At 41.0% G+C, this 27,083-nt stretch overlaps 2 protein-coding genes, 1 long non-coding RNA gene and 2 other non-coding genes across 15 annotated transcripts in view; 1 reads left to right on the top strand and 4 right to left on the bottom strand.

Moving 5' to 3' along the window:
• On the bottom strand, nt 1-3,712 carry LOC145528471 (uncharacterized). The gene is made up of 2 exons (XR_014070452.1): nt 1,440-3,712; nt 1-1,071 (listed from the first exon to the last, which is right to left on the bottom strand). It is a non-coding gene; the product is annotated as an uncharacterized LOC145528471 (long non-coding RNA).
• The window catches only part of HOMER2 (homer scaffold protein 2), a 127,966-nt gene extending 108,094 nt beyond the window's left edge, over nt 1-19,872 (bottom strand). For 2 of the 8 annotated variants that reach the window (XM_081546824.1, XM_081546831.1), the window contains exons 1-4: nt 19,469-19,814; nt 9,695-9,897; nt 7,776-7,904; nt 6,032-6,174 (exon numbers count right to left, since the gene is read on the bottom strand). Coding sequence is in view for 5 of the 8 variants with exons in the window: in XM_081546831.1 (XP_081402957.1) it covers nt 6,032-6,057 (26 nt within the window). In the remaining 3 variants the exon portion in view is untranslated. The other 6 variants (XM_081546826.1, XM_081546829.1, XM_081546830.1 and 3 more) reach the window with 5 other exon arrangements.
• Nucleotides 19,873-19,878: 6 nt separating this feature from the next.
• Nucleotides 19,879-25,398, top strand: RAMAC (RNA guanine-7 methyltransferase activating subunit). Of its 4 annotated transcripts, XM_081546839.1 has the most exons (5): nt 19,879-19,976; nt 20,452-20,541; nt 20,703-20,750; nt 23,683-23,861; nt 24,576-25,398. In XM_081546839.1, the coding sequence occupies exons 4-5, from the start codon at nt 23,692-23,694 to the stop codon at nt 24,760-24,762; spliced, it is 357 nt and encodes a 118-aa protein (XP_081402965.1). In that variant the 5' UTR covers nt 19,879-19,976; nt 20,452-20,541; nt 20,703-20,750; nt 23,683-23,691; the 3' UTR covers nt 24,763-25,398. The 4 variants fall into 4 exon arrangements, with proteins under 4 accessions (XP_081402965.1, XP_081402964.1, XP_081402966.1 ...); XM_081546838.1 differs by lacking the exon at nt 20,452-20,541; XM_081546840.1 differs by lacking the exons at nt 19,879-19,976; nt 20,452-20,541; nt 20,703-20,750 and adding an exon at nt 21,361-21,758.
• Nucleotides 21,990-22,059, bottom strand: LOC145530735 (small nucleolar RNA U2-30). The gene has a single exon (XR_014072037.1). It is a non-coding gene; the product is annotated as a small nucleolar RNA U2-30 (small nucleolar RNA).
• On the bottom strand, nt 22,199-22,280 carry LOC145530736 (small nucleolar RNA U2-19). The gene has a single exon (XR_014072038.1). It is a non-coding gene; the product is annotated as a small nucleolar RNA U2-19 (small nucleolar RNA).
• Nucleotides 25,399-27,083: the final 1,685 nt, after the last annotated feature.

Here is a 27,083-nt window from a genome sequence, read left to right as displayed (position 1 = left end):
TTTCTTTTTTTTTTTTTTAGAGAACTTTTAATATGTCAATGTAGGCTCAGGAAACTCTAATAAGTGAATACAGTGCACTGTACTTCCTAAATTAAAGGAACTTAACAATGAAACTTTAAGTAGTTTTCCAAAGGACACATTTTGGGGAAATGTTAAAATAAAGTATCATGTCAGAATACACAGAAAACAAACTTATGGTTACTAAAGGGGAAAAGGGGTGGAAAGGAATAAACTAGGAGTTTGGGACTTACATACACACACTACTATACATAAAATAGATAGCCAACAAGAAACTACTGTATAGCACAGGGAACTCTACTCAATATTTTGTAATAACCTATCACAAATAATCTGAAAAATATGCCTCATTTGGGAGGCAACATAGAGGAACAGGTTGGGGTGATGTGCCCGGGATGAAGGGGAGGGTCCACTGAAATGTAGGGGAAAGGAAAATTAAAAAGTCAAATCACTTGTCTTCAAAACAGAAATAGAGTCACAGATGTAGAAAACAAATTTATGGTTACCAGGAGGTAAGGAGGGGGAGAGAGAAATTGGGAGACTGAGACTGACATATACATGCTACTATATATAAAATAGATAACTAATGAAGATCTACTGTATAGCACAGGGAACTCTGCTCAGTGATCTGTGATGACCAATATGGAAAAGAATCTTTAAAAGAGTGGCTATATGTATATGTATAAATGATTCACTTTGCTGTACACCTGAAACTAACACAACATTGTAAATAGACTATATGCCCATAAAAATTATTTAAAAAATCAAATAAACCTTCAAACAGGTTATATAGAAATATGTACTTCTGTGGGTTAATCAATGCATTATAAACACACACAAAAAGAGAAGACAGTGGAGGAGGAGAAAGAAAAGTCAAACCTCAGTTTCCTTTAAGACAGTACTGGCTGTAACCTGTGATCCCCTAGGGTAGGTACCTCATCACCACTTGCCCCTCTAATACTAGTTTGGACAACGTGGAAAACTAAAGGAGTCTCCAGAGCGAGAAGGAAGGTCACCCAGAATTCTATTAAATAAAGATAGGAATGGGCTTCCCTGATAGCTCAATTGGTAAAGAATCTGCCTGCAATGCAGGAGACCCTGGTTCAATTCCTGGATCGGAACCATCTGCTGGAGAAGGGATAGGCTACCCACTCCAGTATTCTTGGGCTTCCCTTGTGGCTCAGCCTTTCCCTCCTTCAGGGGATCTTCCCACTCAGGGATTGAACCCAGGTCTTGCACAGATTCCTTAGCCGGCAGATTGCAGGCAGATTCTTTACCAGCTGAGCCACAAGGGAAACCCAAGAACACTTGAGCGGGTAGCCTAGCCCCTCTCCAGTGAATCTTCCTGACCCAGGAATCGAACCAGGGTCTCCGGCATTGCAGGTGGATTCTTTACCAACTGAGCTATCAGGGAAGCCCACGATATCAGGTCATGGTGGAGAGTTCTGACAAAACATGGTCCACTGGGGAAGGGAATGACAAACCACTTCAGTATTCTTGCCTCGAGAACCCCATGAACAGTATGAAAAGGCAGAGATATGATACTGAAAAATGAACTCCCCAGGTCAGTAGGTGCCCCATATGCTACTGGAGAAGAGTGGAAAAATAGGTCCAGAAAGAATGAAGAGGCTGAGCCAAAACGAAAACAATACCCAGTTGTGGATGTGACCGGTGATGGAAGTCAAGTCCGATACTGTAAAGGACAAGATTGCATAGGAACCTGGAACGTTATGTCCATGAATCAAGGTAAATTGGAAGTGATCAAATAGGAGATGGCAAGAGGGAGCATTGACATTTTAGGAATCAGTGAACTAAAATGGACTGGAATGAGCGAATTTAATTCATATGACAATTATATCTACTACTGTGGGCAAGAATCCCTTAGAAGAAATGGAGTAGCCCTCAGAGTCAACAAGAGTCCAGAATGTAGTACTTGGGTGCAATATCAAAAGTGACAGAATGATCTCTGTTTGTTTCCAAGGCAAACCATTCAATATAACAGTAATCCAAGTCTATGCCCCAACCACTAATGCCAAAGAAGCTGAAGTTAGTTGAACAGTTCTATGATGACCTACAAGACCTTCTAGGACTAACACCAAAGAAAGATGTCCCTTTCATCATAAGATACTGGAATGCAAAAGTAGGAAGTCAAGAGATACCTCAAGTAACAGGCAAATTTGGCTTCGGGGTACAAAATGAAGCAGGAGAAAGGCTAACAGAGTTTTGCAAGAGAACGCACTGATCATAACAAACACCCTCTTCCAACAACACAAGAGATGACTTTATACATGGACATCACCAGATGGTCAACACCGAAATCAGACTGATTATATTCTTTGCAGCCAAAGATGGAGAAGCTCTATACAGTCAGCAAAAACAAGACCTGGAGCTGACTGCAGCTCTGATCATGAACTCCTTATTGCCAAATTCAGACTTAAATTGAAGAAAGTAGTGAAAACCACTAGACCATTTGGGTATGACCTAAATCAAATCCCTTACAACTATACAGTGGAAGTGACAAATAGATTCAAGGGATTAGATCTGATAGAGTGCCTGAAGAACTATGGACAGAGGTTCGTGACACTGTCCAGGAGACAGTGATCAAGACCATCCCCAAGAAAAACAAATGCAAAAAGGCAAAATGGTTGTCTGACGAGGCCTTACAAATAGCAGAGAAAAGGAGGGAAGCGAAAGGCGAAGGAGAAAAGGAAAGATACACCCATCTGAAAGCAGAGTTCCAAAGAATAGCAAGGAGAGATAAGAAAGCCTTCCTCAGTGCTCAATGAAAAGAAATAGGGGAAAACAATAGAATGGGAAACACTAGAGATCTCTTCAAGAAAATTAGAGATACCAAGGGAATATTCATGCGAAGATGGACACAATAAAGGACAGAAATGGTATGGACCTAACAGAAGCAGAAGATATTAAGAAGAAGTGGCAAAGATACCCAGAAGAACTGTACAGAAAAGATCTTCATGACCCTGATAATCACAATGGTGTGATCACTCACCTAGAGCCAGACATCCTGGAGTCTGAAGTCAAGTGGGCCTTAGGAAGCATCACAATGAACAAAGCTAGTGGAGGAGATGGAATTCCAACTGAGCTATTTCAAATCCTAAAAGATGATGCTGTGAAAGTGCTGCACTCAATATGCCAGCAAATCTGGAAAACTCAGCAGTGGCCACAGGACTGGAAAAGGTCAGTTTTTATTCCAATCCCAAAGAAAGGCAAAGTCAGAGAACGTTCAAACTACCACACAATTGTACTCATCTCCCACACTAGCAAAGTAATGCTCAAAATTCTCCAAGTGAAGCGTCAACAGTATGTGAACTTAGAACTTCCAGATGTTCAAGCTGGATTTAGAAAAGGCAGAAGACCCTGAGATCAAATTGCCAATATCCACTGAATCATAGAAAGCAGGAGAGTTCCAGAAAAACATCTACTTCTGCTTTATTGACTATGCCAAAGCCTTTAACTGTGTACATCACAACAAAATGTGAAAAATTCTTCAAGAGATGGGAATACCAGACCACCTGTCCTGTCTCCTGAGAAACCTGTATGCAGGTCAAGAAGCAACAGTTAAAACTGGACATGGAACAACAGATTGGTTCCAAATTGGGAAAGGAGTATGTCAAGGCTGTAAATTGTCACCCTGCTTATTTAATTTCTATGCAGAGTACATCATGAGAAACGCTGGGCTGGAAGAAACACAAGCTGGAATCAAGATTGCCGGGAGAAATATCAATAACCTCAGATATGCGGATGACACCACCCTTATGGCAGAAAGCGAAGAGGAACTGAGGAGCCTCCTGATGAAAGTGAAAGAGGAGAGTGAAAAAGCTGGCTTAAAACTCAGCATTCAAAAAATGAAGATCATGGCATCCGGTCCCAGACTTCCTGGCAAAATAGATGGGGAAACAATGGAAACAGTGACAGACTTTATTTTCTTGGGCTCTAAAATCACTGCAGATGGTGACTGCAGCCATGAAATTAAAAGACATTTGCTCCTTAGAAGAAAAGCTATGACCAACCTAGACTGAATATTAAAAAGCAGACATTACATTGCCGACAAAGGTCCATCTAGTCAAAGCTATAGTTTTTCCAGTAGTCCCGTATGGATGTGAGAATTGGACGATAAAGAAAGCTGAGTGCTGAAGAATTGATGGTTTTGAAGTGTGGTGTTGGAGAAGACTCTTGAGAGTTCCTTGGACTGCAAGGAGATCAAGCCAGTCAATTCTAAAGGAAATCAGTCCTGAATATTCATTGGAAGGACTGATGCTGAACTTGAAACTCCAATACTTTGGCCACCTGATGCGAAGAACTGACTCACTAGAAAAGACCCGGATGCTGGGAAAGATTGAAGGCAGGAGAAGGGGAAGACAGAGGATGAGTTGGTTGGATGGCATCACCAACTTGATGGACATGAGTTTGAGCAAGCTCTGGGAGTTGGTGATGGACAGGGAAGCTTGGCGTGCTGCAGTCCATGGGGTCGCAGAGTCGGACATGACTGAGTCACTGAACTGAACTGTGGCTCAGCTGGTAAAGAATCCGCCTGCAATGCAGGAGACCTGGGTTTGATCCCTGGTTTGGGAAGATTCCCTGGAGAAGGGAATGGCTACCCATTTAGTATTCTGGCCTGGAGAATTCCATGGTCTGTATAGTCCATGTGGTCGCAAAGTGTCAGACACAACTGAGCAAGTTTCACTTGCACTTTCAGGAATGGTTAAGTTACTAATCAAGAGGGAGAAGAAAGAGGTTCTTGCTGGTGAGTTCCAGTGCCCAACTGGCGCCTCTCAAATTAGGATTTCAATCATTACATTGGCATTTCATGACTGACATCTGCTGCCATACAGCACTGTGGGCCCTAGCAGGCAAAAGAGTTCATCAGAAATTTTTTAGAAAATGTTTGTGTAGAAATAGAACTTTAATAGCATCTTGTCCAACTTCAAGATGTTCAGATAAGAAATTTTAAATTCCTCCAGATCTCATTATGGCTAAGAATGAACTGATCCAGTCAGTTTTGGGAAAAGGAGATTGGTCACTTTAAAACCACAAAGCAACAAGTCAGTCCTAAGGAGGATGTTTGTGAGGCAATCGAGGAAACAGAAATACTGCTCTTTGATGACATCAGGAAATAACTTCATTTTTTTAGCTTGATAATGCACTGTAAGCTTTTTTTTTTTAAGAGTCAATAGCTTTTATGAGATGTTTACTGAAATATGTACAATTTGCTTCAAAATAATCCAGTAGGTATGAAGGACAAGTGTTCAGGTATAAATGGAGTCAGATTTTCCATGAATTGCTAACTATTGAAGCTGAGGGCTAGGTAAGTGGGGTCCCTGAAACTGTTCTACTTTTGTATATATTTGGAATTTTCCACCGAAAACTTCACAGAGCAGAGATACCTCATCACACAGATATCTCATTGATATCTAATACAAATCTGTAAATAGGCATTTTATTCATTCATTCACTCATTAAGACTATATATACACACACACATATATATGGGCTGAAGCCACTTAAGTGATTTAGCATATACATAAAATTATGGTAAAATTCCTATAACAAAATTCACCACTTTAACCACTTTAAAGTGTACAATGCATTTTGTACATTCATAATGTTGTGTGACTATGACCACTATTTAGTTGCAGAGTAATTTTATTATTCTGAAAGGAAAGCCCAGACCCAACTAAGCCATCCCTCTCCATTCCCTCTTCCTCCTAGCCCCTGGCTGCTTTCTCTCTGCATATCTGCCTATTCTGGATACTTCAAATACATTCAACATATTTTTTAAAAATTAAATTTTACTTATTTTTTATCATGAAAAAATTCAACAGAGTTAGATTTCAAAAGGTACAAAATGGTTTGCAGTGAAAAGTTTCCCTCCCACCATTCTTCCTCCAGTGCACAGTCCCCTTTTTGGAGGCATTCCGGTTCTCATACATTCTTTCAAAGACTGAAAGTTCCTTTTCCCCATCTTTACTTAAATGGAGTACTCTATACTCACTGATTTGCAGTCCGCCTTTTTTTCATCCTATAACAGAACAGAAAGACCTTCCTCCTTCTTTCTACAACTGCATGCTCTTCTACTATCTGGGGTTACAGAAGTGAATGGTTCTTTTCTCAGCAGCTCACAGTCTTAAAAGTACTCTGTTTGGAGAAGGGGAGAAAGGCAAATTAAAGGTTCAACTTCAAGGCAGCTCTCATCACAGCCGTGCACTTGGAAGGGAGAGGAGAGAACGAAACTGAAGGGTTCTGAGAAATCTTTGGGGATTCACTAGGTGTGGCTGCAAAGTGACAAACTGCTGTCTCTCTTCCACCTTCCCCTAAGACACAACTGATCATCTCACTCCCTTACTTCTTTCCTGATTAGAAAACAAAGGGATTCTCCTTGAGGGAGTTAAGAAAGTGAATAGAGAAGCAGTAATTATCCACAGTTGTTTGTAAGCATTTTAAATAGAGGCGAAAAGCTGCACTGCATTGACACACATTGCAACTTACTAAATTATCTCCCCATTCACTTCTGTATTTTAGAGATTCAGAAACCAAAGCCACAGCAGATGTTTATTTTAAGGACACAAAGGGACATCTAAGTGCATACATAAAATGAGACAGGTAAGATAGCTGGAATCAGATATGGATATTTGAAAATTATCTCTATGAAATTGTACTAACGAATAATCTTAGGGAGGATGCAGGGAGAGAAAGAGAACAGTAGCTGATAGTTGAGACTTCAGGGGTTACTACAATGACTGGATAGTTAAAATAAAGAACCCTGCAAATTAATTAGAGGAATATTCACTTAAATAGAATGCAACCTCGGTATCCTCAACAACTACAGAAGACCTCTGCCAAACATACGCAGTAAATGTTGAACTGAACTCAACAGGCAGCCTGATGAAAAGGGATATGGGATATCCAATGAGGGATGGAAGAGGATTTGTGCACAGAATATACTGATGTCTAAACACAGTTAGAACCATAGACCATAACCGAGGGTCAAGGGTACCAGCAATACAAGTGGGAGTGGAAGCCACAGGAATAAATACAATTCACATGAAGAGCATGCATGGAGAATGAGAAGAGGTCAAGGGCTGAGTTTTGGACACACTGCCCTCAGAGAGAGGTCATGGCACCCAAGAGTTTTGAGCAAAACCTCCTAAACTTCAGATCAGAAACTCTACCTGCTGGAGGAAAGGGGAGGACAGGGCTGTCACATGGGTATGGAAACCTTTAGGAGTATTTATTAATATATCAGGGGCTTCCCTGCTGGCTCAGATGGTATATAATCTGCCTGTAATGCAGGAGACCCGGATTCAATCCCTCAGTCAGGAAGATCCCCTGGAAAAGGAAGTGGCAACTCACTCCAGTATTCTTGCCTAGAGAATTCCATAGACAGAGGAGCTTGGCGGGCTATAGTTCATAGGGTCTATAGAACCACGACAAGGGAAAGCCTGTTTGGGGGTCTGAGAAGAGGTCTCTATCCCCAGGGACCGTAGTGACAAGGCTTGACAAATGGACAGGACTCCTTTCCAACAATATAATTTTCCCTGAAAATGTATCTAATAATGTGCCTTGTGCTTCCATCAAGACTAAATTGGACTCCACTGACTCATAAGTCTTTTTGTGTCTTCGGCTCCGATCCTTGCTTCCCGTAGCACTCACTAAATGACAGCGCTGTTGTTCTTTCCACCCGAGAATCTATTTCAGGGACACAGTGGACAGTCTATAGTTGCCTGTGCTATTATTACCTGGGGCACAGTGGGATCCTTTATTGCATTCATTTTGGATGTAAAGGAAAAGAGGAAACACAAAATGAAGTAGAATGATATCTTGCTAGGTAAATCCCCTGAGATGAATGCTCTTTATGATGAAGTCAGCTGTGTGGGAAAAAAAAAAAAATTAAAAATGGCTACTTCATAAATCTTGCCTTGCAGTGTTCGCAAGGATCTTTGTGGCTTGGAAACAGCATTTGACTAAACTAATATGTGGGGTAAAAATATCTCTAGGTTCTGTTTGACTAAAAATGGCTGAAGATACACACATTTTATCCCTGGGAAAATTCAATTCAGTCTGGCAAATATTTATGGAGCACCAACTATGTTCCAGGGATGCAGAGGTGCAAGGCCAGAGTCCATGGCCCATGGTGCCCAGATACTGAGTCACTGATGGAAAGGAAGGTGTATTTCTCATTGTGAATTAACAAGTTGGTATCTGATCTAACGAGAAACCAGTATAGTGGTTTGGTTAAATAAGCTTGGTTAACAGAGCCAATCCTTGGTAATAAGCAACTCTGATTTCTGGATATTTTGGCTGAGGCCTGGGCTCAGGATCACACTGCAGGTGCAGGTAATTAAAATCATTCTGGGAGGGGAGAGGGAGCTCGAGTGCTTCCTCCTGCTGTGCCAGCTTCCTAAAGGGCACCAGGGCACGGTTCCTGTTTCTAATGCTGGGGACTCCTGTCCTTCCTCTCTTAAGAATTCTGAACTAGGTGAGGGAAGAAGTGGTGGTCAGAGGCAGGAGGGACAAGGGAGGGGGGTGGAGGAGAGAAAGTGGGAGACAGAGAGACAAACAGCCACACATACACATACAGAGAGAAAGAGAGGGGGAGGGGATGGGTAGAGGCTGTTGGGAAGGCAAAACCACTAAAGGTATCATTTTTTTTTTTTCACTTTGACACCATTTTTAAATAAATGTCAGTAATTCCGGCACCGAGAACCCTGAGCCTGGGTGGCTAGCCAGCCTACACCTGACAGTTTAAATGCAACAACTTGCTGTGGGGAATTTATTTTAAAATTCAAGTAGACTGTAAAGCGTTCCTGGAATCAAAAACTGATGGGTCTTGCTGTTAAACTCTGACTCTGTCAGTGCAGGTCTGAACCAGTGCCTGAAAACCTACTCTCTTCTGCGGAAGAGGAGGACTGATACAATGGCGACAGAGAACCCGCTGTTTCTGCACAGCCATTATTCATGTCAGGATTGTCACCTTTCCCGGGGGTATGTCAAGCAGGCAGATTACCCAGTTAAGTGTCTGGACACAGAGATTTTAATTATTCACTCCTACTCTTCACATTTTCTAGGCCAAAATCTTCTCTTCTGTGCTCCATGGCCAGTTACCCCAGGTCTTCACAGAAGTGCTAGCCATATATTCAAGCAGGTTCAAAGCTGCTTTCATCATTTCTCTTCCTCCCACCTCATCCCCCCCACGTAACTGACATATCACAAGAGTCACTTTTTGTAAGAGTACGATTCATGACTGTTAGCAATGATTCATGACTTTTAGCAACTTTTGGTGCCACTGAACATCTGCATTCTACTCTCTCTTCACAGAGTGTCACATAGCTACTTCTCAAAAAAAAAAAAACTCCAGCTCAAATATGTTGTTCTTCAGGTTCTCTGGTGTCCCTTCTATGGAAATAGGAGAGTTGAGGTCAAACCTCACTTCTTGTTTGCTTGTGTAGCCTTGGACAAATTACCTGTCATCTCTAAGCCTTGCTTTTTTTTAAAAAAAAAAGAAGATAGGGACTTCTCTAGTGGTCCACTGGTTAACACACTGTGCTTCCACTGCAGGGAGCACAGGTTCAATTCCTGGTAGGGGAACTAAGATTTCACAAACTACACAGCAAAAAAATAAATATGTAATAAAAATTTAAAAAAAAGATATATCTACCTTGGTATGTTATTGTGAGGATAAAATGAGGTAACATAAAAGTGTCGCCCAGCTGGTTGGCCTGTAGTAAATGCTCAATAAATAGTAGCAGTAGAGGTGTCCACATTTTGACAGGGTTGTTTTCACAGGACTATTGTGAAATGTTTGCATCAGAACCTCTTCCTACTATTCAAATCAGCCAAGTCAGAGTGTTCTCCTTTGGTCTGGAAAAGTGATGAAAAAATGACATTTGTTCATTCTTACATTGTAGGTGGTAGAAATGATTATCATAATTACATTTTAGAAATGAGGAAACTGAACTTCTCTCTTGGCTAAAGTCACTCAGGTTGCTCTGCATCTAAAGTCAACACCCTCCCTACCTGCAGATACTGACGACTTCTGTGGAGATGCCCCACCCACCTGTGGGTGGGGGCCGACTCCTGCTTGCCCTGGGGAAAACGGAGTCAGTCCTTGACAATGTCTAACCAGAATATGCAAAATTCTGAAGGGAGACGTGCACCTTCCCAAGTGAGCCAGGATCACAACTTATACCCCAAATATGACAGTGGGTCATGGGTCCCCTGAGGGGACTTGGGAGAGAGTAGTATGAGGTGGCCTAAAGGGGGAGATGGAGCAGTCTCAGAGTCTTTCTGTGAAGAGCATTCGACAGAAGGATGGCCAGTTTCCATCCTCTCTCAAATCCAAATTACACACAGGTGCTACTGCTGGCAATCTATATACTCTGTGTGTTTATGTGCTTATTGGAGATTCACCACCTTCAGTAAATTTATCCTGGTTGATTTCCCTTTGAGCTGATATTGTCTCCACTCTGAGGCCTCTCGTACTTGGATATCCAGTTGGAATTACCTTTTCCTGCACTCCATCAGGTTACCATGCACTTTTTTACATTATGAATATCTACATCCTAACTATCCCCTGCTTGATTCTTCAATTAGATTTTAAGGTTTGTATTTTACATTTTATATATATGTAATATATATATACATTATAATATGCATGATAATATACATGTTTACATTTAATATACATTTAAAAAAATCTTTTCACTCCCCCAACATTGAGCCTAGAAATATATACTGGGTGTTAATAAATGCTTGTGGAGTGAAAAAATAAGTCACAAATCTTAAGAGTGTTTAGATTAGGGATTTAACAGAAACAAATATTAACTAAATGACTAAAGTTTGTGTTTAGTTTACAAAAATGAGCAAATTAAAATGCTGAAGAAAAAAATTAATTTTTGTTCCAGAGAAATAACACACTTTCAGCTCATTTCTAGCCAGTGGGGGTTTAGTCATCAGTAGGTTGTCACCCCCCCTCCTGAGAAGCTCTCAAGGCATATGTGTCACACGCCTTGAGAGGAACATATGGAACCCACCATTAGATGCAAAGAGGGTGCTTATGACTACATGGAGACACTGTTTTGCCAATGTTCTCACTCCTTTTGGAGGATTCACCTTCATTCTGACTCACTTTCTTAAATGTTTACCTTGGTATTTGCCAACTGTTTGAATTGGTGTTTCGACTGTTCTGACCATCTGCTGGGAGAAAACTTTGAGATTATGTCAGTTTTTGTGTCAAACCGTATAGGTTTGGAGTTGGAGGAGAACTTGAAGCTCAGCAAGACTAACTCCTTCATTCATATAGTCGCAACGCTTCTTCACTGCCTCGTGTGTGTCAGACCCGGGGCTAGGTGTTGGCAAGGCAGAGACTCCCGGCACTGATATTCACAGCGAAGACGGACATGAAAACAGACTCAATGAGGTGATGCAGGTACCGTGATAAGTGGGTGTCTGAGGAACATGTGCTATGCTCAGGAGGTGAGCTGAGTCTTTACCTAGGTAGAGTGTATACTAAGAGGGAAGGAAGTAGGGAAAGATTAGTCTAACATACAATGGAGAAGAAGGTAGGGGCAAGATCAATAAACATTTATTGAACATTATTCATATAATGTTCATATATGGGCTGCCAGACTCTGTGTTAATTGCTAAAGGCATGAAAGATACAGCCTTCCTCTCAAGGAGTTTATCATTTAAGTGCACATAAACAAATTACAATATATTGTGATAAATGCACTGACTATATATGGGGACCAGTTAAAGGCCATCACCTGGTCTGCATGAGAAGGGATGAGGGTCAGAACTAAGAAAATGATGGAAGAAAAGAAGAGTGAATAAATAGAAGAGATGGTCAGGAGCTGAAGTCCACAGGACTTGGGGAGGGCCTGGGTGGGTAGGATGGGAAAGGAGAAGGAGTCCTGGGTGACTTCCAGGTTTCTGATGTGGGTAACTGGAATCATTCTCTGAAAACAGAGAAAGAGGCAGATGAATAGGTTCAGGAAGAAAGATGAATTCACATTAAGATATGTGCTGGAGATGTCTGCTGGACATCCAGATAGAAATTTCTAGCATGCAATACTTTCAAGTCTAGAGCTCAGATATGATGGATGTCTGGGGATATCCACTGTTGAGTCATCAGCACAGAGTTGGAAGCTGAAGTCATAGAAGAGTCTGAGTCTCCAAGGGCAACACCAGGAGAGCAGAGTCAGGGCCGTGGGCAGGGGAATGAGGGGTCAGCCAAGGAGAAAGAAACAGCAATCCAGGGCAGAGAAGAATCATGAGAAATCTGAAAACAGAGTGAGAAGAAGGTTTAAGGGAGGGAGGAGATAAAAGTGTCAAATGCTTCCCAGATATTAAATAAACTGAAGATTTTAAACCAACAGCAGCTGAACTTGGCCCTAGGTCAACTTTGTCTGGGGAACTTTGCCAGAGCGGTTTCAGTGGCGTGTCTGTGGGCAGAAACCTGATTGCAGTGAACAGAAAAGAGGGGAGGGTAGAATGCTGAGGCTGTGGGCACTCTTTGTAAGATGCTCCCCATGAGGGGGAAAGGAGATCCGAGATCTTTATAGGAGGACACAGGATTGAGGCAGCGTATCAGTTTTGTTTTGAGACTGGAGAAACAAGCAGGTTTACACAGTGTGGTGGAGGTGGGAGAAGCCATTACAGAAGGAGAATTGAAAACAGAGGAGTAACTACAGGAGTGATGTTCAGCAGAGCTGAGGGGACACTGATCAAAGACAGAGCAGCAAGAAACTGGAAGATGAAAGATGAAAGGGGGAAAAAGAGGTCACCCTGCAGCAGAGGTCTTTCCCTGTGAGGTTGGGAAATCAAGGGAATTGATACTGAAGCTTCAATATTATCTGAAAAATAAGAAAATGAGAAAACCAAGGCCCAAAGAGGTGGTGATCTGCATGATAATACACAGACAGTAATAGTTTGATTTAGTCAAGTTTCTTGACTCCTTGCCTGGTCCTCTTTCTACTCCCTACAATATACTCATTTGTTTTGAAGACATTTGCATTGCCTGAACATCTGTTTGAAAATGGGGCTTTTTTGTACCTTTCTTTTGAAAGATGACCAGGCAAGGCTGGATTCACAAAATGGAAGATTATGCCACCTGTCACCAAGGACAGTGAGCCTGCCAAAACCCAGGAATGGGACCTAGAAGATTTGCCCTCTTAAAATGAGTAAGGAACTTTCCTGGTGGTCCCGTGGCTAGGACTCCACACTCCTGATGCAGGGGGCCTGGGTTCAATCCCTGGTCAGGGAGCTAGATCCCATATGCTGCAATTAAAGAGTCTGTATGCCACAACTAAAGATCCCATGTACTGCAATGAAGACCCGGCACAGCCAAATAAATAAATTTTTTTAAATGGGTAAGATAGCAGCAGTTCACCCTTGGACAGAGATCCTGACTTACTCATGCCACTTTTCAGTGCTTGGAAAATGCACTGAACACCCAAACTGTGAGTATCACTTCACTGGAACACATTCTAGAAAAGTATCTGGAGGGAGAGTATGGTGTTACGGGGGAAGGAGTGGCTAAGAGTAAACTGTGGACAAGTCTTTTGGCCTCTCCACACACTTCCAAGGTCCTTTCTAAGGGTAACACACACATCTGAGGGAGAGGTGGACAGGACCAAGCACTGATGACTAGAGCTAGGCAGTGGAGCACACAGAGAAAACAGTCAACAAAAATACAAAGGAAGGATAATGAAGATTAGAGCCATCATTTAGCCCTGGATGGGGCTGTCAAAGAATGCTCAAACTACCGCACAATTGCACTCATCTCACATGCTAGTAAAGTAATGCTCAAAATTCTCCAAGCCAGGCTTCAGCAATACGTGAACCGTGAACTTCCAGATGTTCAAGCTGGTTTTAGAAAAGGCAGAGGAACCAGAGATCAAATTGCCAATATCCACTGGATCATCGAAAAAGCAAGAGAGTTCCAGAAAAACATCTATTTCTGCTTTATTGACTATGCCAAAGCCTTTGACTGTGTGGATCACAATAAACTGTGGAAAATTCTGGAAGAGATGGGAATACCAGACCATCTGACCTGTCTCTTGAGAAACCTGTATGCAGGTCAGGAAGCAACGGTTAGAACTGGACATGGAACAACAGACTGGTTCCAAATAGGAAAAGGAGTACGTCAAGGCTGTATATTGTCACCCTGCTTATTTAACTTCTATGCAGAGTACATCATGAGAAACGCTGGGCTGGAAGAAACACAAGCTGGAATCAAGATTGCCGGGAGAAATATCAATAACCTCAGATATGTGGATGACACCACCCTTACGGCAGAAAGTGAAGAAGAACTAAAGAGCCTCTTGATGAAGGTAAAGGAGGAGAGTGAAAAAGTTGGCTTAAAGCTCAACGTTCAGAAAACTAAGATCATGGCATCTGGTCCCATCACTCCATGGGAAATAGATGGGGAAACAGTGGAAACAGTGTCAGACTTTACTTTTTTGGGCTCCAGAATCACTGCTGATGGTGATTACAGCCATGAAATTAAAAGACGCTTACTACTTGGAAGGAAGGTTATGGCCAACCTAGATAGCATGTTTAAAAGCAGAGACGTTACTTTGCCAACAAAAGTCCGTCTAGTCAAGGCTATGGTTTTTCCAGTGGTCATGTATGGATGTGAGAGTTGGACGGTGAAGAAAGCTGAGCGCCACAGAATTGATGCTTTTGAACTGTGGTGTTGGAGAAGACTCTTGAGAGTCCCTTGGACTGCAAGGAGATCCAATCAATCCATCCTAAAAGAGATCAATCCTGGGTGTTCATTGGAAGGTCTGATGTTGAAGCTGAAGCTCCAATACTTTGGCCACCTCATGCGAAGGGTTGACTCATTGGAAAAGACCCTAATGCTGGGTAGGATTGGGGGCGGGAGGAGAAGGGGACGACAGAGGATGAGATGGTTGGATGGCATCACCGACTCGATGAACATGGGTTTGGGTAGACTCCGGGAGTTGGTGATGGACAGAGAGGCCTGGCGTGCTGCAATTCATGGGGTCGCAGAGAGTCGGACACGACTGAGCGACTGAACTGAACTGAACTGGGGCTGTCAAATGGAATAGAAATAGGCAGATACTATGCAACTTATCCAAATTATGTCTACTTGGAAAACATAGGTTGTGTCCTTAACTCATATAACATTAGGGAAAAGGAGAAAAAACACCTTCATATCACAATCACACACTTTAGAATTGGAAAAGACTTAAGTCCCAACCTATTAAGACCAATTCATAGTTCTGTCATCCCCAAGATTGCTTATCTCTCCTTCTTCTGTGATTTCTTTAACAATATCAACTGGCTTCTAGGGTAAATAGAAATACTCAGATAGCAAACAAACTTGCAACAAGCACTGGCTTGCTTTCTGCAGTGTCCTGAATAAAGGCCCCTAGACAAAGGATTCTGGACGTGGGAGGCTGACCCTGAGATGGAGAACTGGATTAAGATCCTGTAATCTCTCATCAAAACCATTCCATGTAATTAAAGCCACAGGAGTACAAATGTAGATCTAAACCAATGCCTCCTATAACTTGAAATGTTTCCCTCTTGGAGATTAAATCTTTATGTAACATATAATAACTTGATCATTATAATTTACATAGCATCTTTCTTCACTGGAGCCTAAAGTGCTTTATATATGCAATGATTAATTCTTACAATAATCTTAGAAAACAGACAATCAGCAAGGATTATTATTCCCATTTTGCAGAAGATAAAATCAAAGCAGGGAAACATGATGAGATTTTTTGCAGGTCAGTGGAAGATTATCATTTTTAAATTCTCTTTTAGGAACTTATTTATTGAGTTCAACCCTTGCGCTCTGGTGTGTTTGTGATGCAGTAGAGTGGGTGGGGTGGAAAGGGGGAAATGGTTCGAATATCACAATAGAAAGATGAAAGAACATTTAGGAGCTTGTAATTCCAACTCAAGCTATAGAAACAGAAGTTAAATTGTGCCACTGGGCACAGTCTATGAAACTACAAACTCAGCAAATCTGCCTCGTCCCAGAAATGAGAGAGATATTCTTTTACTCCCTTGTGAATGGTATGGATGTAAAAAATACATAAAGTACTCAATTTTTAAATTCATGATAGGAGAAAAGAGGGACTCCACCATATACGGAAACAGGCTGAGATGAAAACTATCATGCACACATCCCTGACCAGGCTAACCAAAGTGGCAGCCTGTTATCCTCTGTACTCTTACTCTGCTTAACTCCTCTTCATAGCACATACATTTTCATTTTTTTAATTGTCTGTCTCCCCCACTAGAATAGAAACTCCATGAGGGCAGGGCTTTTATCTTTATTCACTGATGTTTTCAGGGCCTAGAACAGTATCTGGCATCTAACACTCAAAAAGATGTCAAACTAATGAAGAATGCCTGAAGGTTATAGGTCTAGTTCTGTCATTGATCAATTCTGTGACCTTGGAGAAGTTGTTTAATCTCTTGGGGGAGTTTATTAAGAGGAAAAAAAAACACTCAACCAGATGATCCTTTCACCACTTCAATATTGTGATTTTATATATATAGTAAACCATAATACAAAGCAAAGTGTGATTAAGCTAAAGTGGATAACTGTCACATTTCTGGGCTGCCCAGCATCTTTTGAATATCTTTCTGTTCAGACAGTTTACTACCTGATGAGCACTATCTCTCCAAGGATGATACTAGAAGTTCACTGGCCCAATCTTCCTTTAAGCCAAGGACAAGCAATTTGACTTGGGTTCTGCTTATGAAATACAACTTCAAGAGGTTTTTTTGTTTGTTTGTTTAAGGTAAGCAATGTGAGGAAACAGGTACCATGTGGAGTTCCCTTTTTGGTGGCGAGTTCCTGTTTTCTGGAGCTCCACATCAACTGTGGAGAGGAAGAGTCTGGGTTGTGTTGCAGCAGCAAAGTTGTTTAATGTGGCTCAAGACTTGTACAGTAGAGAATGAAAAGAAGAAAACAGTGTTTCACTGAGGAAAAAGCAAGGCCTTCTTAAGTATCACAGACTTGATCCAAATCCTGTTTTGTCACTTATTGGCTGTTCCTTTGAATAAATTATATAGCCTCTTCAGCCCCAGTTTAATCATTTTAAAAATGATTATTGTCTTAAATTCACTCACAGCCTCAGAAAACTCTTTGCTGCTGTGATTCTCCCTGGGACTTCTGCTAGAGTGTTTGCCTCTAGATCTCTGGGTTAAAGTGAGGCTTCAAATTAGGTCAATCTATAAAGCTATGAGAAGATAAAACACTGAGCTACAACGCTAATAACAGAAACAGCAGAGGCAACTAATAAAAGGTAATTTTTTCCATATGTATTAACAAGCCCCAAACACATTGCTACCCAGCAGAATATAATTGTTATTACTGTTGTTATTTAGTTGTTAAGTCGTGTCTGACTCTTTGTGACCCCATGGACTGTAGTCAGGCTCCTCTGACCACTGGGATTTTCTAGACAAGTATAGTAGAGTGGGTTGTTATTTCCTTCTACATAGGATCTTGCATGACTCAGGGATTGAACTCTTACCTCTTGCATTGGCAGGTGGATTCTTTACCACTGAGCCACTGGGCAAGCGGCTGATGCTGTAACAATTATCCTTAGTTGCCAAGCGAAGATTAAATTATAGCCCACTTACTCTGGTTACAGTATAGAAGTAAGTATGATATTTTATGTACACTTCTAGAAAAGTGGTTTCAGTGAACAAGTTTTGGTGCTTAAAGGCTGTCAGTTATCTGGAAAATTCCCTTTCATGGAATAGATTATTTCTCAGTGATGCCAGAAAGTGAAATATAGTAACTGACAAGATATCAGAATATGAGAAAATATTACATGCATAAATAGTTTCATTTGAAAATTGGCTGGCATCCCCAGTTTTGCACAGAAACTCTCTGAAGCCTAGAGGCTCCTAAGTGCAGTTTTGGAATTTAAAGAAAAGAAATATACTCTTCTCTATGTAAGTTTTCATTACCTAGAAATAACACTATAATAAAGTCACAAGGAAATCAGAAAGCTGGACTCAAAAACTGATTTCCCAAATATCATCTCTGACTGCTGATACCAACCAGGCAAGCATTTGCCTGAGTTTTTCAACTGTTACATTGCTGCTGCTGCAGCTAAGTTGCTTCAGTCATGTCTGACTCTGTGTGACTCCATAGATGACAGCCCACCAGGCTCCCCTGTTTCAGGGATTCTCCAAGCAAGAACACTCCCATCTTTATTCCAATTTCCTCTTCAAGTTTATTGTTTCCTATTCCCCCTTCCTAAATATGGGTTGTTTCCTGAGCTGTAGGTTTTGGCCTTCTGCTTTTCTCTATAAATACTTTCTCCTTCAGAAAGATCATATACACTGATGTTTCAACTGTTGTTTCTTCACAGATGACTCACACATTTACCTATTTATGTACAGCCTCTCTTTCATCAGCTTTAGTCCTGTATTTCTAAACACCCCCCCCAAGATTTTTCTTCTGAATATTTCACTACTATCTCAAATTCCACAAATCTTTTTTGAGCTCTGAGCTCATTTTTGTTTTAAAACCAACACATGCTATGCACATTCCTTCTCAGTTACAATTTCCAAGACTTAAAGAACTGGAGTCTTTTCTGATTCCTGCTGATCCTTTTCTCCCACTATCCACTTGGCTACTGTACCACTCAATTATTGTAATCTTGGTCTTTCTGCGCTCACCTTTATTACCCAACACCAAGACTATCCTATCTCCACATCCATACTATCTTTCACACTTGAGCTAGGAGAGTGTCTCTAAAACGTGGATTGGAACATTCACAGTTCATCATTCATCCCACAAACACTTACTGAGTGCTTATTTTATATAAAGCACTACGTTACACACTCAGGATGCAGAAATGAATGATTATGGTCTAGTAGGGAGAAAAGACTTATACATAAATAATTTTAGTTCCAACTGAGAAACTGGTACTGAATAAACAGATTAAGAATGCTTCCCAAAGCATAATGAACATTCAGTAGGAGGAAAACTTATTTCTAGATGGAGCTACTATTTCATTCAGCTTTAATTGAAGGATACAATTTCAACATCCCAAGATAGTGACATGAGCCTTTACAGAGCCTCCCCTGAATTTCTTATCTCTAGTCAATCTCTATTGATCGAGAAAGGCCAAGAACGCTGGTCAGTATCAATGGGGAAAACAGAAATGGCATCAAATAGAAACATTGATGTTTTCAAGCTGGAAACTCATTAAAGTATTAACGAAATGCTGGGGCCACTCTGGAAAGCAATTCGGGAGGAAAGTAGCCAAAAGACACTGCGGAATAGTCAGCGTTTATACACCTACGAATATTCCAGAAGAAACGGACAAGACTCCTGAAGGGAGCTGGGTACCGACAACTTAAGCTGGAGCAGAGCGGGGCCGTGTTTCGGCAAAAACAGGTACAAAACGGACTAGAGAAATCTTACTACTGAGGTTCGCCCGAGCAGGAGTGAAAGGTGTAGCATCGTGGAAGTGATCCCCTCGCGCCTACTCTTTGCGGCCGGCAATCGGCTCAAGTTCCTCACGCAGACTCGGCGCAGGCGGCCGAAAGCAGCTTTTCCCGCCCTTCTCAGCTGAGAAGTTCCAGAACTTTCGTCCCTAACCGTCGCCGGCTCCAAATCAAGGGGGCTCAAAATAGAGCGATGCGTCTCTTCCTGCCAGTCACCAGGCCGGTTGGAAGCGCACGGAAAGGATCAACACTTTGAGCCCGACCTAACTACTCTCGCAGAGCCCCGCCCGAACCAGCAGCATTGAGAAAACTGGAAAAAACGCACACGGAGAGCCGGAGATCCCGCGAGACTTCACAGGCCTTCCTCGGCCCCAGCGCGCCGGAAGCGGAAGTCAGGAGGCGGTCGGATTCTGGCCGAAGTGGGTCTGTTACCTGGGAAAGCTGGAGTGTACGCAGAGGTTCTGTGCTAGCACCCTGTACCGGAGGTAGGTTTCTCTGCGCATCCGGAACCCTGAGCGGGATAGACACAGTCCTGGGCGGAGGAGTCGTCCGTTCGGGCCGCAGGGAGGAGGGAGTCGGGCGGGGAGGCCGAACTGAGTGGCCGGCGAGGTGTCCTCGGGCTCTGCAGTTCTGGGACCGGACTTTTTGGCGAAACAGAAGTCGCTTCCCCCTCACGGCCTCTAATTTCCCTCGCGCCTGGGGCCGAGGTGCTTTAGAAGGAGCCCAACAGTCAAAGCTGCGAGAGAGAACTGAGAAACGCAGCGGTTCTCAGTCGGTGTCTTCGTCGGTTAATTCTCTGGGTTCATCTCTCAGGGCAAGACTACCCATTCTGGGTAGTCCTTTCCGAGATTAGTGACCCACAGCGAAAGTTCCGTGTGGTTTTATTTAGGGCCTAGAAACTAGCCGTCCTCGAGTACACATCTGAACCTTGTTTGTTGTTGTTGTGGTTGTTTTTAACAGAAAAGAACATACTTTGTCAAGTTATTATTCACGCTCGAATTGATTTTGAAGGCCCAGAGGACAAGTGTTGTAGCATCTTATAGCTCTTCGGTAGGACTTTCAGCTCCAATTCCCTCTTTCAAATTAGCGTCGGAAGTCTTTTAATCCTACCACTTCATTAATTTAAGACCCTTACGGTTCCCGTCCCCGCGGCACACACCTTTTGAGGGTTTCTTTCAAGGGAGTCAAGTTTTTTGTTTTTCTTCCCACAGATCTACACAATCTAACATTAAACAGAACAGCCGCCTCAAATCCCTGAGGTGAGTAAAGCATGGATCAATGAAAATTCTATTTAAGTTTCATCGTCACCAGTAATGATAAAGGTGATAAACATTTGCTTATTTGTGGGAGGGGAATCCTGGGAGAACATAAAAATACAGTAGCACATTTGCCTTGCCTCATGATTTTTATCACCCCTCTGGTTAGGTATGGGTCATCTTTCTGGTGATTCCTATAGAAATTGAGGCACGGTTTTAATTTTCTGAATCTATTTTAAACTATACCTTGGATTTGAGAATTTGACAGCTGTTTGTCAATCTCACACACACTGGTATTTAATGCCTAGAAGTTAAAACATCTAGATACTGTTTCTTTAATCCAAATAATCTTTGTTTAATTTCGTTAGGACAACAGTAGTATTATAAATATTCGGATGAGTTCTGAGGGATTTGGAGGAAAGACAAACTAATGAAAAAGCTGTTTTCTAATATCACATCTCTTTGACAAAAGCTTTTTATTATAAACTGAATTGATACAGGAAGAGAAATAATTCTAGGATGTCAGATAAGAGAGATTTGGTTTTAAAGTTTTAACATGATGTCACTATGCCCTGCATCATAAAACAAGTCTTGAGGCAAACAATAGAAAGATAGGGTTTAGGTTAGGAAAGGTAGGGGATGAGACTGCATCAAGGAAGGACTGGGCATTGGGTGAAGTGAAAGTTGCTCGGTGTACCTGACTCTTTGCAACCCCATGGACTATATATACAGTCCATGGAATTCTCCAGGCTAGAATATTAGAGTGGGTAGTCTTTCCCTTCTCCAAGGGATCTTCCTGACCCAGGAATTGAAGCAGGGTCTCCTGCATTGCAGGTGGACTCTTTACCAGCTGAGCTATCAGGGAGGCCCCAGGGCATTGGGGGCTACCTCCAAAATACTTCCAGGGCTGGCTTCCAGGTCTTGGGTGAAGATAAAAAGAAGTGAACTCTTTCTTCCCTGGTTCCTCAAGGATTAGGCCTTCTGCAGCCTAAGTCAAATCTTTTCTCAGAGGTAGGGGGCTTTCTGAAAATTTGGGTAAATACTGCTTCAAATGTGAATCCATAATTGCCCTGGAAAACTCAGCTGAAAAAAATTTCCGTTTTCATAGCCATAAGATAATATTTATAGTACTTCTTTCCATGTATCAGATCACCTAGAATAAGAATGTATTAGAGAAAAAAAGAACGAATATATTAGATACCATTCTATAGTAATTACCCTTGACTTTATTTATTTATTTTTTGAGCTCAGATCAAGTGTAGAAATCTTCATAGTTATAAAGGCCTGTAGTAAAACCTTTTCATCATTGCTCAGAACTGATCAGCCTTTCCTACACACACACTCCCAGCCAGCTGTCACCCACCCATCAGTTAAGTCCTCAGTTATCGACTGTCACCTTCACAAACACGCACACAGACATACACACACCTTATTTTAAATTATTCTTTGCTTCTCAGAACTGTAGAAATCATGCATCAGGTAGACTAAGGGGTCTTTTCTGATGCTCAGATTAGGCTATTTTCATCATTAATCCACTTCAGGAAGAGCAGATCTCAGAGAAATACCCTTGACTTTAATAGCTGTGTGTTTAAAGGCCTTTTTGTCTTTCCATTTTCACATCTTTACTGTATTTTCAGTCTTTCTCTTTGTTGGCTCTTCTTTTATTTTCCTATCACCAACCCTCAGGTGTTTTAGTCTGGGGAAAAAAAGAGATAATCTTCCAGTAACCCCTTAGCTACTGCCCTTTGTGTTTTCTCCCGTCTTCAGCCAGGCCTCTTGAAAGCTTAGTATAGACTAATCGGTGTAGATTTCTATTTCCTTACCTTCCAATTACTTCTTAATTAATTGTAGTCCTGCTTTAATCCCTGCTACTCTAATCAGCTCCTAATGGCTAAATTGAATTAATATTCTCTTCTTGGTTCTTTCCAGTTACTATTCAACACTGATGACTTTTCACTCTTTAATCTCTTGCCTTCTATGATAACCTTGGTTCTCCTCTTATCCCTTCTTTATCTTTATATGCTGATGTTCTCTAGGATTCTGTTTTTTGATACTCTTTCTTTTTCCATAGCCTTCCTGAGGAGTCTCATTCTTCCTCACAGCATTATCCACCAGCAAAATTGATGTCTCCCATCGTATTCGTGGTCCACCCAGTTCTCCGTCCCAGATAGTTAAACTGTGAACTGACTCTTCATGTGGATATACATAACTAACTTACCTCAGTGTGGATCTTCGCCCACCTTCACTCTCTAGTTCCTGTGATACCATAACCTGACCAATTATTTGGTCAGAAACCTAGGAGTTACCCTTTATCGCCTCCTCTCTTCACAACATCTACTCAGTGACTGATTCCTCTTGGAATTCTTTTAAAACTATTTTCACAGTCCGCGCCTCAGATTAAACCCTCAGCATGTCACCTATGTTATTGCAGTAATCTGCCCTTAAACTCACTAATCTGTTCTCTACCGTGTTATTAATAGAAAAGTGATCCTTCTAAATGGTAAATTTACTCTTGAGACTTCCCTTCTTAAACCACCCCGTTGCCTCAGAAAAAGCAGAGTTGTTTACATTAAATACAAAGTATTTCACTATTTGACTCTTGCCCACTTTTACAACTTCATTTCTTGACGTTTGCTGCTCCTCCCTTTATACTTATACCACATCTGTCTATTCTACCAGACTGAGAGCTCTTCTGTGGGCAAGGTTCATGATATATTGTTCATCTTTGTATCCCAGGCTCCTAGTTAGCACAGTGCCTCTATTATAGTAATGAAGAAACATTGAATTGAATCTAGCCTGTCTTAGGTTTAAAGGTACACAAGGACTTCATGCGTATCTGCCTAAAAGTGTTTACTTCCTATTTTCTCACTATCTGGTAAACATGGTGTTACTTAAAAAAAAAATTCTAATAGAAACATATTAAAAACCTGTACAGAATTTCAGAATGACTGACACTTGTGAAGCTGTTCCAAATTTTGAAGAGATGTTTGCCAGTAGATTCACAGAAGATGACAAAGAATACCAAGAATACCTAAAACGCCCTCCTGAGTCTCCTCCGATTATTGAGGAATGGAATAGCAGAGCTGGTGGTAGCCTGAGAAATAGAGGCAATCGGTATGTATTACTTCAGAAGAGTAAATGCAGATGGCTGACCTGGGAGAGGACAGCTCGAATCATCTAGCCCCCAAGGCCCATGAAGGCAGGCATCAGTGTTTTTGTTCCATGTGCTATACTGAGTGCCTAGTAACTGCTTAAGTGCCTGATAAATATTTGCCTTAATATTTTGTCAGCACCATATTTTTTTTCCCCTTGCTATGCAGTTGTGTGTGTGTATTTTAATGTTTTTTTTTTTTTAATATTCTTTCTCTGGACTAATATTTTCTTTGCAAATATGCTTTAAATTACTAGGGTCTTCTACAAAACATTTACATTAAATTCCATAGAGAAGGTATTGTTTTGGTTTCCATTTAGAAAGAAGTTTATACAATGGAAATTACTTCCATTTAATACCTCAAAATAGATAAAAGGAATATTACCATACTGCTTTTGAACAACTGAATAGGTTTAGTTTGCTTCAGAGCCATCCTATTGTTTTGAGTTTGGTGCTATAGTTTACCTCTTCTCTGCAAAGTCTATCTAGTATAATAATGGATCTGAATTTTAGGAAAGTTTCGAATACCTGGTGCAATAACACTCTGTAAAGAAAACTAATTTTTACTCTTTTGTTTACTGAGTATTAGATTGAGAAATGAAATACACCAGGATAGATTTCTCATGTGTTTTTTTTTTTAAGGGAAGTATAAAAATCTTTCTGTTTTATTGTTGTAGGTTGCAAGATAACAGACAGTTTAGAGGTAGGGATAGCAGACGGGGGTGGCCAAGTGACAATCGATCCAATCAATGGCATGGACGATCCTGGGGTAACAATTACCCACAGCACAGACAAGAACCTTACTACCCCCATCAATATGGACACTATGGTTACAACCAACGGCCTCCCTATGGCTACTACTGATAGACATGTCAGCAACTTTTAGTAAAATTATTTACTCTCTCAACATGACAAAAGTACATTGTATCTTGTTGGTCCTAGTTTTACATCTGATTGTAGAAAATGGATTATTAATTTTTTGGAACTTGGGACTTTTGAAAAATTAGATCTTATTGGAGAGACATGATGGTTGCTGGAAATAAATACTCCCTTAAAAAGGTTGTGGGTTATATTGCTTGACTTCTACCTCAGATTCGTCTTTGTTTCATGACTTAATAGAGCTTTGAATGTTGTATATTCTTTTCCTTGTTAGATCTTCAGGAGTTGTCTTTGTTTTACACAGAAATAAAAATTTTATGTAGAAAATGCTTGCTTTTAATTTGTAAGATAAGGAAGTATCCCTACATTCGGATATGCTCATTCCTAAAATTTTACACAGGAAGTACCATCAGCTCCTAAATACACCACTATGCCTACTTATGATGTATTGTACACAGTAGTAATTGAAAGGTAAAACAATTGTAGTATATTTCATTTGGCTTTTGTTGTTATGTGAATGTGGAACTTTGTAATTACTCTATAGGTATGAGTCATCTTCACAATCATTTTGGTGTCTCTTTAGAGGGATATCAAGAATAAAGCTGTAAAATCAGGAAGGAATCAGTCTCAGTTTCCGTGTCTTATTTAATCTAGTGGTGGGTGAGATTAAGGCACACAGGCATTTTACACAAACTCTAAGGCTTTTGGTAATATAAACCTTACACATTATGCGAAAGTTTAACTGTAATGTTCCCCTTCTTCTCAGTTATATGTAAATAATGCTGTATTTTGACTCTATTTACTTTTATGGTATTTAATGTAGGTTGAGTTTACAATGTTACTTCACCTCCAGATGTGCATTTTTGCTGCCTCCTCATCTGTAAATCCAGTGATGCTGAAACTTCCTTTCAGAATGAGCACCATGTTTCCCATCATTTTAATGACCATTATAATGGTTTTATTCAAATAAAATACTTGTAAGTATTCTCCCTCAAATTTTGGTAGTTAGTCCATTCATTAATATGGTGAGATGAGCTTTATTTCTCTGTCCTCATCTTTTGAAAAAAGTTCATTTGGTTTAAGAGTAATATTAAGAGCACAAGTTTCATGATAGGTCAAAGATACTAAAAGGCAACTTCCTGAATCTGCCTTCTGCTGCCTTCTCTCTTAGTACTCTGCTCTAGGCTCTATTGACATCTCCAGATACTTCTTCTCCTACATGCTCTGGATCTAACTCTCTCCTCCACACCACCTTCCTGCAAAGCCATTCTTACAGGTAACTTTTATTAGAAGGGATTAGATAAACCAAGTACTCACACTCAGCGTAAATAAAATGTTAACAATAAGATAAGGGTTTTACCTCTACTCCTCTTAATTATATCAATAGGAAACAAGCCAGTGCTGGTATACTAAGATAGGTCTTTATACTACAGAGTACTTAGCCCAGAGAGTTAAGAATGGCTTGGCTATATCCCAAGATCCTTTCTGAAAGCAGGTATGAAAGTACTGTGAAAGTGTTAGTCACTCAGTTGTGTCCAACTCTTTGTGACCCCATGGGTCACAATACGCCAGCCGCCTCCGTCCATGGAATTCTCCAGGCAAGAATCCTGGAGTGGGTAGCCATTCTCTTCTCCAGGGGATCTTCTTGACCCAGGGATCAAACCTGGGTCTCACACATTGCAGGCAGATTCTTTACCATCTGAGCCACCAGGGAACCCCAAAAGCAGATGGGTTATTAAAAATACCTGTTAACTGATAAAACAGCCACTGACCTGTTGGGCCACACCGCTGGAGCAGGGTCCTGGAGCTCTCTGCTGTGCCAGCTGTTGACACTAGTTAGATCTCTGGATCCAAGGAGCCATGGAGGATGTCTCTCAGAAAACTCAGAAGAAAAGTGTTTTCCAACAGTACTTAAAATATTTTCACACTGATACAATAGGGCATATATGGCCTGAGTATCAACTCTACTTGGAAATATGATGAGTCCTCCTTTTAACATGGGTTATTTCTGCATTCAGCATGGGTAATTTATGTGGTGGTGGTGGTTTTTTTTTTTTTTTTAAATAGCGGTTACATCAGACTGCTCCCTGTGTACTTAAAATCAGGAAGAAATAAAAGACATGGTTTCTGCTTCATGTGGGACAGACAGAAAAGAACATCAAAGCAACTTAAGGATCATTGAAAAGTGGAGAAGAAAAAATTTAAGTGTCAAGTGAAATTCATCTCCGGTAGTCTCTTGTAATAGCATATAGATGAAGCATAAGGAATCTTGGCTCCAAGTTTGTCTTACAAGGTATCTGATCTTG

The sequence above is a fragment of the Giraffa tippelskirchi genome, chromosome 12 (assembly GCF_054371585.1).
Source record: "Giraffa tippelskirchi isolate mGirTip1 chromosome 12, T2T-mGirTip1v1.2.pri, whole genome shotgun sequence".
Taxonomy (NCBI): Eukaryota; Metazoa; Chordata; class Mammalia; order Artiodactyla; family Giraffidae; genus Giraffa; species Giraffa tippelskirchi.
The sequence above is the reverse complement of the archived record's forward strand: the minus strand, read 5'-3'. Positions and strand labels throughout refer to the sequence as shown.

What these genes read in the sequence shown, in the direction of transcription:
- RAMAC (XM_081546838.1), top strand. Translation starts at nt 23,692, where the DNA reads ATGACTGACACTTGTGAAGCTGTTCCAAATTTTGAAGAGATGTTTGCC. An exon ending in CTGAGAAATAGAGGCAATCG is followed by an intron (nt 23,862 to 24,575) that starts GTATGTATTACT and finishes TTATTGTTGTAG; the next exon opens with GTTGCAAGATAACAGACAGT.